The sequence below is a fragment of the Globicephala melas genome, chromosome 3 (genome assembly GCF_963455315.2).
Source record: "Globicephala melas chromosome 3, mGloMel1.2, whole genome shotgun sequence".
NCBI classification, from domain to species: domain Eukaryota; kingdom Metazoa; phylum Chordata; class Mammalia; order Artiodactyla; family Delphinidae; genus Globicephala; species Globicephala melas.
This window is the reverse complement of record NC_083316.1, coordinates 163,013,284-163,026,525: the sequence shown is the minus strand read 5'-3', so window position 1 is coordinate 163,026,525 and position 13,242 is coordinate 163,013,284. Positions and strand designations below refer to the sequence as shown.

Genomic DNA, 13,242 nt, shown 5'->3' with positions numbered 1-13,242 from the left:
ATTAAGACTACATAATTCAATCAGAAGAAAAATTTTTATATAATTCATTGCCTTTTCCCATTCTCTGCCCAAACTCTTAAAGGCAGGAGGGTTAATAGCCAGACATAGTAACTGTTTAGAAAGTAAGAGTTGAAAGAAATCTTGCCGTTTTTTTGACAACATGGATGAACCTTGAAGACCTTATGGCCAAGTGAAATAAGTCAGACAGAGAAAGACAAATACTGACTGATCTCATATATATGTGGAATCTGTAAAAACAAACTCATAGAAACAAAGGACAGATGGGTGGTTGCCAGCGACAGAAGGTGGGAGAAAGAGGTAATCGTGATCAAATGTTACAAACTTCCAGTTATAAGATGAATAAGTTCTGGGGATGTAATGGAGAGAATAGTGACTCTAGTTAACTCTAGTTAACAATACTGTATGGTATATTTGAAAGTTGCTAAGAGAGTAGCTTTTAAAAGTTTTCACCACAAAATAAAAATTGTAAATATGTGAAGTGATGGATGTTAACTAACCTTGTTGTAATAATCATTTTGCAATATATACATATATCGAATCATTACATACACCTTAAACTTACACAATGTTATATGTCAATTAAATCTCAATAAGGCTGGAAAAAATAAATCAAACTTTTTTTAATTTTTAAGAAAATAAGAATTAAGTGGGAGAAGGTGAGGAAAGGTAGGTTTTCTCCATCTGATGCATAAAATCTAGGAATGGAATTTTTGATGTATGGCATGGAGCAATGGAAGTGGAGCAAGATATCTGGGGATGGTCCAGTGGATTATCAAAGGAGATACAGCCGCCAAATAGGATAGCATCCAACTCACATCCTTGGCCCGATCAAGTGTTGCTATGGACATCCTGGGGGCAAAAAAAAAAAAAAGAGAGATTGAAAACTAACTTTATTGTCTCCTGGTAATGTTTCTTCCCTACACTACCCCTGTCATTGTATGAGCAATTATTGTGTTGTAAGCGGTCAGGGCAGAATTGATGTGAAGACATCAGGGAAATTTGGCTTAGAGAGTATTTGGGAGAAAAATTTAAGTGAGCCTTATACTCTATTTTTATTTGACTCCCGTGTTGGAGGATCAAGTCCTGAAGCCAATGACATCTTGTAAAATTCTGGCTCCCAGAGAGAGGTGGGTTCATTTTCTGTTATGTGGAATCCCAATAGAGTTGGGACTACGCGGACAGGTTCCTGGTGGTCATCCTCTTCACTTAAAATAGAAATTACCTGATCTCTCCTAACCCATGGTGTCACCTCTTTGCACCCCACCGGCATAGACTGACACTCTGAGAGCAGTCCCTCCCAAGGAAGGACATGATGAGCCTGTTCTATTTTCAGATAAAGCCCAGTATCAAAAAGGTCTTCTGCGTCTACTGGAAAGGTACAAAGGAGGGCGGCCACTGGTCCACGGAGGGCTGTTTCCTGATACAAGCAAACAAGACTCACAGCATATGCAATGCCACTCACCTGTCCAGTTTCGCTGTCCTCATGGCCTTCGACACACAGGTATGATGTAAACATTGAATTCCTCAAGCTAATCCTTTTGGAGGCCCTGCTTAGGTGGCCATAAATGCTATAAGGAAAATTTTTAAAGAGCGTGTGTCTGGAGTGATTGCAGAAGTGTGCTACTTTAGATAACATGGTTAGAGGAGAATTAACTACTCAGGCTGAAATCTGAATATTAAGTCAGTGGGGTTACAATGTGGGTGAATCTCAAAAATATCATGCTGTGTGAAATAAGTTAGACACAGAGGCCCACATATTGTAGGATTCCAGTTATATGAAATGCCTAGAATAGGCAAATCCATAGAGACAGAACAAATTGATGGTTTCTAGGGGCTGGGAGAAGGGGAGAAGTGGGGGTAACTTCTTAATGGGCATGAGGTTTTATTTTGGGGTGATTCAAATGTTTTGGAACTAGAGAGAGGTGGTGGTTGCACAACACTGTGAATGTACTAAAAGTCACTAAATTGTACTGTGTAAAATGGTTAGTTTTATATTATTTGGATGTTACCTCAATGAAAAAAAAAAAGGTTTCAGGGAAGAGCATCCCAAAAAGAGATACACGTATGTGTCAAGGTCCTGAGAGAGAACAAACTTGGTGTGTTCCAGACATAAATGTGGTTGGAGCAGAGTGAATGAGAGGGAAGTGGAAAAGTTCAGGTTGGAGAAAAGGGCACAGGGAAAATGCATCAGACTTCAAATGCTATGGTCAGGAGTTTGGATTTCATTCAAATTACAATGGAAAGGCAAGAGAGAATTTGAATCAGGGATGCTGCATACTTATTAGAAGAAATCTCTGGCTCCTGGGTCAAGAATGGATGGTTGTGCAGCAGGAGTGGACTGGTAGAGAGATGATGGTGGTCAGGATTTGGGTGGCAGCAGCAAAGGTGGTGGGAGAAGGTCAGACTGGACACATATCCTAGACGAGGGGTCAGAGTACTGATAACACAGGCTGGGTGACAGCATACAGGAAGTCCTGCATCCCTCCCCTCCTTGCCGAGATGAAGGTGATCTGCCTATGTTGGGATGCCACATTCCAAGGGGTGGGGGAGTATAATCCCAGAGCAGGAAAGGGTGACTGTGATGTCCTCTCTGATGTGTCCCAGGAGAAGGATCCCACACTGACTGTGATCACCTATGTGGGGCTGAGCCTGTCTCTGCTGTGCCTCCTCCTGGCAGCCCTCACCTTCCTGCTGTGCAAAGCCATCCAGAGCACCAGCACTTCGCTCCACCTGCAGCTCTCACTCTGCCTCTTCCTGGCCCACCTGCTCTTCCTAACAGCCATCGATAGAACTGAGATCAAGGTACTTGTACTGTCGCAAAATACCCCTGCCCTGCCTCCAGTGTTTGCTGAGTTCATGGAGCCATGCTGCATTGGACACCTTAATAAAATAGCCTTGGGCCCCAGAGGGAGGTTGGGGGAGATGTACCAAGGTGAGTAGTGCTGCCGTTGATTATCAACCACCTTTACCTTCAATGACCTTGGTCTAATACCAGGTGTTCTGAACTCAATGTCAGTATAAAAGAGACGCCCTGGGGCCATGCTCCACCCTGACAATCCCTCCTGGTGACACCTTCCTCCTTCCCCAGGTGCTATGTGCCATCATTGCAGGTGCCTTGCACTATCTCTACCTGGCCTCCTTCACCTGGATGCTGCTGGAGGGCCTGTACCTCTTCCTCACTGCACGCAAACTGACGGTGGTCAACCACTCCAGTATCAACAGGTTCATGAAGAAGCTCATGTTCCCAGTGGGCTACGGAGTCCCGGCTGTGATCGTGACCATTTCCGCAGCATCCAGGCCTCATCTTTATGGAACACCTGATCAGTGAGCTTGACTCTCACCCTGTGCCATGGACATATTTGAGGGCAGTGTTAATAGTGATGATTGGGATATTCACATCAAATGCACTCTACTTTCTCCTTGAGTATAAGGGTTCTAATCTCTTTCCCAGTGAGGCAGGGAAAAATGATGTAAGAGGCTCTGGAAGGGGAGTTTTTTTTTTTTTTTTTTTTTTTTTTTTTTTGCAGTATGTGGGCCTCTCACTGTTGTGGCCTCTCCCGTTGCGGAGCACAGGCTCTGGACGCGCAGGCTCAACGGCCATGGCTCACGGGCCCTGGAAGGGGAGAATTTTGCAGTTAGGTCCCAACTTTATCTCTCCCATAATTTGTGACCTCAAGTCCTTAATTCTCAGTCCCCTCATTAGTGAAATGGGGATAATGGTCACCTCCATGGTCCCACCTTCAGAATACTAGTGTGAAAATTTAACAGGACTGTGCCTGTAAAATGTAGCAGTAACACATGGTAGTGAACAATTAAAGCCTTCATTGTCAGCTGACATTTTCAGGAGACATTGGAAAATTCTGTTAGGAAAAGGTGTCATTTCATATCCATTTCATGTGCTTTCTCTGATCTCTCTTTGCGTCCCTTTTCCCATTTTTCCCAGCTGCTGGCTCGACCTGAACCAGAAATTCATCTGGGCTTTCCTCGTCCCCGTCTGTGCCATTATCTGTGTGAGTGAATATGTGGCTCTGATGTTCCTGACCTAAGAAGAAGCACCAGACATGGGTGCAAGATAGCACAAGGGACATATATTTTCTCGGTTGTATGATTTGGTTTTTCCACCTGCTACCAATTCAAACCCATGTTCAGGGAGGTAGGAGTTGTGTACAATTTACAGTGGACATAGTACATCTTAACTTGTATTCTACATGGTCTGTGTCATTCCTGCAGGTGAATTTTGTATTTTTTATCTTGGTTCTTTGGATTTTGAAAAGAAAACTTTCCTCCCTCAACAGTGAAGTGTCAACCATCCAGAATCTAAAGTAAGATGAAGCAAGTGGTATTTTCTAACCCTCTTTTCCTCTACTCACTTCCTACTGGTCCCTCCTACATATTGACACAGACATACACCCCACAGCCAGGCTCTAAGGACTAGCAAGACCACTACCATCTTCCACTATCACAATTAATGAGAAGCTGTATTCACTAGAGTACAGGCTAAATTTCTGTGACTCAAAAATGGGAGTGAAATAGAAGTTTATTTCATTCTCACGCCACAGGCCAGAGGTAAACAGTCCAGGGCTAATGGGAAGCTCGGCTCCACAGAGTGATCCAGGGACTCACGTTCTTTCTATTGTGTTGCCCCACCATCCCCTAGGATGTTGTCTTTATCAGTATCCCATATGCAGGAAGGAGTTGACATGAAAGTTGCAAGTTCCACATTTGCTCATATCCCATTGGCTAGACCTTGGTCACATGGTGACACCTAGCTGCAAGGGAGCCTGGGAAATGTAGTCTCTAACTGGGTAGCCCTGTGTCCTTGATAAATCTCAAAAAGCGAAGCAATCTAACACTAAACGGAAGAAGAGGAGAATGGAAGAATACAGCTTTGGCCACACAGCACAAGAGGCAATAGGTTCAGGGAGGATTTAGGTTAAAATATATTTTGTATAATACTATTTCAAAAAACTGGGAACTATGAGTATTTCTTTTATTTTTCAGCATCCATCTTTTTTTTTTTTTTTTTTTTTTTGTGGTACACGGGCCTCTCACTGCTGTGACCTCTCTCATTGCAGAGCACAGGCTCTGGACACGCAGGCTCAGCGGCCGTGGCTCACGGGCCCAGCTGCTCCATGGCATGTGGGATCCTCCTGGACCAGGGCACAAACCTATGTCCCCTGCATTGGCAGGAGGACTCTCAACCACTGCACCACCAGGGAAGACCTCAGCATCCATCTTAATTTGACATGTAATTTGTTGAGGTTTTCATTGTAATCACAACAATAACACATTTGTTATTTGTTCATTACTTGGCAAAAGTTTTCAAACTATATAAAGTTAAAAGTGAAAGTTGCTTACTCCCTCTTTTCCTGCTACTTTTACCTCCCAGGGAATCCAGGGGTAACAAACTGCATGATATGATATGTCTGATATTTTCCCAGGACTTTTTCTGTGCATTTTCTGTAGAACAGACAGACTTACATACAATAGCATCACTACATAAATTGTTCCTCAACTAGCTTTTCTCACTTATGTAATATGATATTTTAAAATTAGGAATATATAGATACAAAAGTAGGGTGACCTTACATCTCAGTTTGCCTGGAATGGTTCCAGGTTATGTTTGTTGATGCATTGTAATTATTAAAAACACTCCTTTTTCATTGAAGCATAGTTGATTACAATGTTCTGTTAGTTTCAGGTGTACAAAAAAGTGATTCAGTTACACACATACATATGTATATTCTTTTTCAGATCCTTTTCCATTATAGGTTATTACAAGATATTGAATGTAGTTCCCCTGAATAGCACACATTTTGACCCCTCCATCTATAAATGATATATATAGAGAGAGATAAAGAGCTTTATCTTTGCAGTTTTAGAATGCTTTACGTATGTATGGTACTAATTTTGTTCTATATACTGTCCTAAATACTTTACATATGTTAAGGTCTCATTTAATCTTTGCAGCAACCCTATGAAATAGGAGTATTACAAAGATTAGGGAACTGAGTTACAGAAAAGTAGGGATTCCCTGGTGGTGTAGTGGTTAGGACTCAGCGCTTTCACTGCCATGGCCCAGGTTCGATCCCTAGTCAGGGAAATAAGATCTCCCAAGCCACATGATTTAAAAAAAACAAACAAAAAAAAAAAAACAAAACACACGCCAGACAGTAACTTGCCCAAGGTCACACAGTTAGTTAGTGCTGCCTTGGATTTAAACCCAGGCATTCTAGCTCCAGAGTCTTCACCGGTAACAACAATGCTGTAGAAGTATTCATGTCCATCATTAGCTTTTTTACATTATTGATTACTACTTCCCTCAGGATGCTGACACTCAAAGCAACAGCTCAGCTCTTCATCCTGGGATGCACATGGTGTCTGGGCGTCTTGCAGTTGGGCTCAGCTGCCCGTGTCATGGCCTACCTCTTCACCATCATCAACAGCCTTCAGGGTTTCTTCATTTTCTTGGTCTACTGCCTCCTCAGCCAGCAGGTAAACTGTGACCTCTTTCTTTATTGTTTTAAAATTAAGAAACATTTGGAGATACATAGTTTAATAAACATTCAAATCCACGTTCTCTAAATTTTCATAGGCACTTGTGAGTAGTGTGTAAACACTCCCTATATGTTCTCTACTGTGAGATGCTATTGATTGTAAGAAATATTAATTTATTAATGGCTTTCAGAAAGTAAATAATTGCTGCATCAAGGAAATACCATGTTTTTCTTCAACTATCCCATGCGTAATAGTCATCTATTGCCATGTAACAAACAACCTCAAAAATCTCAGTGGCTTAAACACAAATATTTACTTTTCTCATTCTGGAGTCTGCAGGTTGACTGGGGTTCAGCTGATCTTGGCTGGGCTCAGCTTGACCTGGCTCCAGGATGAAGATCATGTTCAGGTCTGTTCTTTGTGACCCTGAGGCTTGGGAGAAAAGGGAGCATCTCCCTAACATAAGTTCTTCTTATAACAATGGCAAAATCACAAGAAGGCAAGCTCTACTGAGCAAGGCCATTTCAAGGTGATTCTGTTTGCATCACCTCCACCAATATTTCATTGGCCAAATAAGATCCCATGTCCAAGCCCAAAGTCAATTGGAGAAAAACACTCCATTCACCACGAAGCTAAGACAGGGTGTAATGCTACTACAGAAGAGTGAATAACTGAGATCAATAAAGCAATCTACCACACCACTTAACATGAATTCTTAAACACATTTCCATGTGATGTATATCCTCTCTACTAATGTTTTAATAGCTCTATAATGAAATTACATAATAATATAGTTTTTCTAACATTTGATCATGAACATTTTCAAATATACGAAAAAGTTGAAAGAATTATGTAGTGAACATGCAATAGCGATCACCTAGATTCTGTAAGTAACGTTGTGCTATGTTTGCTTAATCACATATCTGTCCATATACCTACCCTTCTATTCATCTACCCATCCATCCACATGTACAGCCAAAGAAAACTGTAAGCAACTCTTCTCAGTGGATGTATGCACTTGAGTGAGCACCATGCAAAAGACTTATTTGTACTCTTCCCCCAGTTCATCTCAGTGCCTGAGGCATCTCACAGTGTGAGCCTCCAGTTTTTCAAGATATATATTTTGTATTCAATATGGCTACTAAACACAAGCCAATTCATGTGTCTGCAGCTGAACAAAAGAAACAGTGTGCGTCTGACACTTGGGAAATACTGGCTGCTGTGGGCTTGTTGAGATAAATCTCTAAGATGGTTCCTTACTAAGGGGTGCTCAGGGGTAATATGAACTGCATGCTGGCTCTAGAAATGAACCCCAGGCAAGATGCTACCGTGCTGTATACTACTGAACCACGTTGACATACTTCTACTTAGATTTAGTTAAGTTATACTCATCTATAGAACAGGATACTATGCAACTATTAAATATAATGTAAAAGACTGAAACCCCAATGAAACTTGGATCTACATGATCCAGGCCAGGAGGTGCAATGGCCAAATAAAGATATTCCAGCAGCCAGAAGAAATACAAAATCACCCAAGTTCTTTATTTGTACTTCTCAAATACCATGAAGAAGACACATAGTCCAGCTGAGCTTTGTTGAGCTCGGCCACTAAGATTTTGAGGTCGTTTATTACTGCAGCAAAACATGTCCTGACTGATATACTTCTTCCTCTTCCTTCTCCTCTTCCTCCTCCCTCCTTCTCCTCCTCTTCCTCTTCTCTCTCTCCCTCTCTCTCTCTCTCTCTTTCTCGCGCGCGCGCGCGCGCGTGCGCTCCTTCCTCTCTCCCTCTTTTCCTCACTCTGCATCCACACGCCCAAAGAACCAAACTAGGAAAGGAAGAACAGCTCCTCTGAGGATAAGAGAGAGGAAGAAACTGAGCCGACAGAGCAGCCACTCCCTAGAGAACAAAGGATGAGCATAGGCATAGACCATTCAAATGTTAATTTTTGTCTGGGCACAAGAATACTTTATGACCGGAAGGATATTCAAAATATATTAGTGAATATATGTGGAATCTAAAATATGATACAAACGAACTTATTTACAAAACTGAAACAGACTCACAGACATAGAAAACAAACATTTTTACCAAAAAGGGAAAGGATGGGCAGGGAGGGATAAGTTAGGAGTTTGGGATTAGCAGACACAAATTATCATATATAAAATAGATTAAAAACGAGGACCTACTGTATAGCACAGGGAACTATATTCAATATCTTGTAATAAACCATGATGAAAAAAATGTGTAAAAGAATATATACATATGTATGTTTAAATGAATCACTTTGCTATACACCAGAAACTAACACAACATTGTAAACCAAATATACATCAATAAAATACATAATTTTTAAATTTTTAAAAATATATTAGTGAAAGAGTAAGTTTCAAAACATTGCTCCAGAAGGGTTCTATTTTGTTTATATAACATATATAAATATTCATTTCTTATGCTATGTTATCTAGTTATTCACGTGTGGGTAATGGTGTATATGGAAACACCACTTATTCTCAAGCAATTTTGCCACTCCCGGGGGAACATTTATCAATGTCTGGGGACACTTTTGATTGTCACAACTAGGGGAAAAGGTACTACTGACAATTAGTTGGTAGAGGCCAGAGTTACTGCTAAACATCCTACGGTTAATAAGATAGTCCCCACTACAAAGGATGATCCAACTCAAAATGTCAGTATTGCCAAAGTTGGAAACCTTGGTGTAGCAAATGTTGTTGATGACTCTCTCATATCACTTTGGCATTATATTCTACATGCCCAGGGTTGCTTATTGTAAACACCTGTGACTCTGTGCCTGTGGGCTTCTTACTGCCCACAGGACATGCCTGCTTTATACACAGGGCAAGCTGGTGGTGCCAGAGAGTAATGGCCCTTGAGAGCAGCCATCAACCAATGACTGATGGGAGCTGGTAGATAGTTGCCCCAGCTCCCTTGTCCCTGAGGTGGGATGACTCTGAGGTGTGTCCTCTGTTGTCTCCAGAGCCCCCGAGTGGCACTGAACCCCAGATGTCCACAATGGAAAGGATTATGCATCCTTTACTAGCTGCCTTCCCTTCTCAATCTCACTTCCCCACTGATCTACTGGTGTTTCCTGGGATCACCCCTCGAAAGAACTCTTTGCACTAGAACCCTTGTCTCAAGGTCTGCCTCTGGGGGACCCCAAACCAAGACACATGGAAGGATACCACCAAAACATGATCAGTGATTTTTCGCTAGATTGAGCAACTATGTGTGACTTCTATTTTCTTCCTTTGCATATGCATATTTTGTTGAGTTTCTACAACAAATGAAAAAATTATTGTGATAAAGTATATATAACAAAATTTATCATTTTAACCATGCTTAAGTGTACAGATCAGTGGCATTAAATACATTCACATTGTCATGCAACAATCACCACCATCCATTCTAGAACTTTTTTTTTTTTTTTTTTTTTTTTGCGGTACGCAGGCCTCTCACTGTTGTGGCCTCTCCCGTTGCGGAGCACAGGCTCCGGATGCACAGGCTCAGTGGCCATGGCTCACGGGCCCAGCCACTCCGCGGCATGTGGGATCTTCCCAGACCGGGGCACGAACCCGTGCCCCCTGCATCAGCAGGCGGACTCTCAACCACTGCGCCACCAGGGAAGCCCCTAGAACTTTTTGATCATCCCAAACTGTACCCCTTAGGCAATAATGCCCCATTCTCCCCTGCCAAGCCCCTGGTAACCAGTATTCTACTTTGTCTCAATTAATTTGACTATTATAAGGATCTCATTCATGTGGAATCATACAATATTTGTCCTTTTGTGTCTGGCGCATATATTTCACTCAGTGTAATGTCTTCAAGGTTCACCCATGTTATAGCATGTGTCAGAATTTTATTCCTTTTTAAGGAATAAATAACATTCCATTGTATGCATATATCACATTTTGTAGGAAAAGTTTTTCATAATGTCTCTCTCGTCTTTCTCACTCACTGACTTTTCTCTTCTCCATTGTTAACAAAAACAATCCTAGCCTTTCCTTTGATGTTCCAGGTCCGAAAGTGGTTTGGTGAGATCATCAAATCTAAATCTGAGCCTGAGACTCATACACTTTCCAGCAGGTTTGGTCCTGACTCAAAACCCAGTGAGGTAAGAAGACTTGTGACTTATTCTAATGTTTTACCCCTTGACACCCCGAACTTCCTCTCCATGTCTTAGTACAAACTCCCTTTCTTGCAGGGTATGGAGAAGAGTTCTTTTCCTGATGACCTGATTTGCATTCCTCATTCCCATCATACTGTTTCTCAGTGACTCTTCCTTGCCCGCTAACAGTGCTTAAGCTGGCTGTTCAATATATTCCTGTCATTTAAAGTATGGGTACAGCACCACTACCATCTAATGTAGAATCCTTTAGCGGGAGACTTACAATCATAGACATAGCAGAGTGGTCATCATCCCCTGAACTCTCACTGTCTAAAGAGAGGTGGACTTGAGCCCCATGGAGTTAGTGGATACCACAGAAAGGATCCAGGAGAGGAACCCCACCCCAGATGCTCCACATACCTATAGAGGAGGAGTGCATGTGATAATGGGACCTTCCTGGGAGAGGAAATGGTCCTGTTAGAAAGGGAACCTCTCTGGAACTTGGTTGCTGGATTTTCGTCTGTTCTTCCATTGAGCTAACTCAGGACCAATGCACTGAGGAATAAGCTCCCAGTACTATCTGAGACTTCTCTCCACAGTTGTCCCCTAATTGCTCTTTTAGAAAAATGGGAGAATATACTTGTAAGAAACCATGTCACTAGATGAGCCAGATGGGCTCCAAAGCTCAAAATCCATAAAAATCCTCCCAATCTCATTTGGTTTTATGCCTTCCATGTACATGCCTACCACATCTGCTAGCCAAAGAGTCTTAGAATATGTTGTTTTTAAGCTAAACAAAACTGAGAAATTTCTGATACATTGTCTTCTACATTTCTTGAGAAAATATGGGATTTTCTTCAGCCGTGGAAATATTGAGGTCACTGAAGAAACATCTATTCCATACTGGAGGGAGGGAAAGGGAATTCATTCTAAATCTTTCCAAAAGAACCAAGAGGAAAATGGAACCATTTTTAGGACAAAAGTTTTAGGACAGTCACGTCAGCTGATTGGAAAATTTTTTAATATATATTAAGCTTAATCATTCTCAATAAGAGTAAAATTGTGGTAGGTGCTAACCATTGGCTGTGACCTTTGAAACGTTTCCCAGACAATCCAAAATAATAAAGCTGCCAGCACTCCAGCTACTGGTTTCCCACAATGAATAAGAAAGCTTTATTATTATTATTATTATTATTATTATTGTTTAACATTGTGGAACTTGAATGAGTATATCTTTTGAAAGGGAATTATATATTATATATTTATATATGATATATTATATATTTAAAATATATTTTATATGTAGCTGCATTTAAGAAATACATTTGCTTTAATTAAAAGAATTTCTGAAGCTTTTATTTTTTATGCACAGAGTATGAGTAAAAAGCTAACAAAACCCTCTGTCCTTTACAGACAAATTTGGTCTTGGGTTAACTTTCTAGCTCTGTTCCCCAGACATTTGATAACATTGGAAGGTCAGCTGTATAACCAGGGAATACTGTTTATGGGAAAAGTCATATGCTTGACTGGGTGGGAAATTCTGTGAATGAACCATAAATACCAGGAAGGAAGGCATAGCTTTGGACTTCCTGCATACAGTGACTCTTATAACTGAGTCAGGAATTCCTATCCTCATGGGCTGTTGTACAAGATATTTGTTCCTCTGGGGGGCCTGAGGCATCTAAACCAAGCTGGAGCTTGTAGGGGGCAAAGAGAGTATTTGTTGAGTTCTACAATGTGTAAGACACTATGGTAGGCAGTGGATGTACAAAAAGCAATAAGACCAACACAGTACCTGCCTTCAAGGAGCTTAGAGTCTAGCCTTTCTTTATGGACAAAAACCAACATCCAGGGGGCTGAAATTCTAGAGTAGGATACTATATCCAAACTTTTTTTCAAAAAAAGAATTCTTCAACCTGGATTTTTGAGAAGTCCTCCCACTGTAAGCTAAAGAAGGCCACACCTTTCCTAGGATTCCAAAATGCTAGGATATCATGCCATCATTGCCTGCTGGATGGAGATTTCTGGCTTTAACCCACTCCTGCTGTTTCTTTCTGTTTTGTTGTCATTCATTCGTTCGTTCGTTTGTTTGTTTGTTTGTTTGTTCTATCCTTACATCTACCTTTAATCTAAACGTCTTGTTGGGGGGGGGCATGTTTTCCAGGACAAGTGAAAATACTAAAACTAGAACATTCAGCTCCTCATGGAAAGCCATACATGTGGATCTCGTTGGCATCATAAAGAATGAAAGTGGGGACAAGAAGAATCATCATACATGTCATTCCTGGAGAGGAAATGCTTAACCTTTACTTCCTGAAGTGTTTGTTCTGCATAATGTGCTCTCAATAAATGTGTATTCAATTGGACTTCTCTTCACTGATGTGTTCAATCCATGCTTGTTCCTGGATACACAAATCATGACCATTGCAAATATTCCCTGGACTTTTTGTAAATAAAGAAGCCCTTTTCAAGGCCTTTTTTCAGTTTCTTACTCTCTCTCCTAAACTTGCTCTAAACTATGAGTTTAAACTAAACAAGTTTAAACTCACTGAGTCCCTCAAACCATCATCTTCTTCCAAACCATCATCTTTACCTCC

The 13,242-nt window shown here is 41.1% G+C and overlaps 1 protein-coding gene across 2 annotated transcripts in view; it reads left to right on the top strand.

Annotated features, from left to right (window-relative positions):
- ADGRE3 (adhesion G protein-coupled receptor E3) overlaps positions 1–12,923 on the top strand; it is a 41,268-nt gene extending 28,345 nt beyond the window's left edge. The window contains exons 9-16 of one of the 2 annotated variants that reach the window (XM_070045107.1): positions 1,355–1,522; positions 2,626–2,823; positions 3,110–3,345; positions 3,965–4,031; positions 4,252–4,343; positions 6,348–6,516; positions 10,556–10,651; positions 12,810–12,923. In XM_070045107.1, the coding sequence (XP_069901208.1) occupies positions 1,355–1,522; positions 2,626–2,823; positions 3,110–3,345; positions 3,965–4,031; positions 4,252–4,343; positions 6,348–6,516; positions 10,556–10,651; positions 12,810–12,818 (1,035 nt within the window). In that variant the 3' untranslated portion in view covers positions 12,819–12,923. Of the gene's footprint in view, positions 1–1,354; positions 1,523–2,625; positions 2,824–3,109; positions 3,346–3,964; positions 4,032–4,251; positions 4,344–6,347; positions 6,517–10,535; positions 10,652–12,809 lie in introns of those variants that run through there. The other variant, XM_070045108.1, reaches the window with a different exon arrangement.
- Positions 12,924–13,242: the final 319 nt, after the last annotated feature.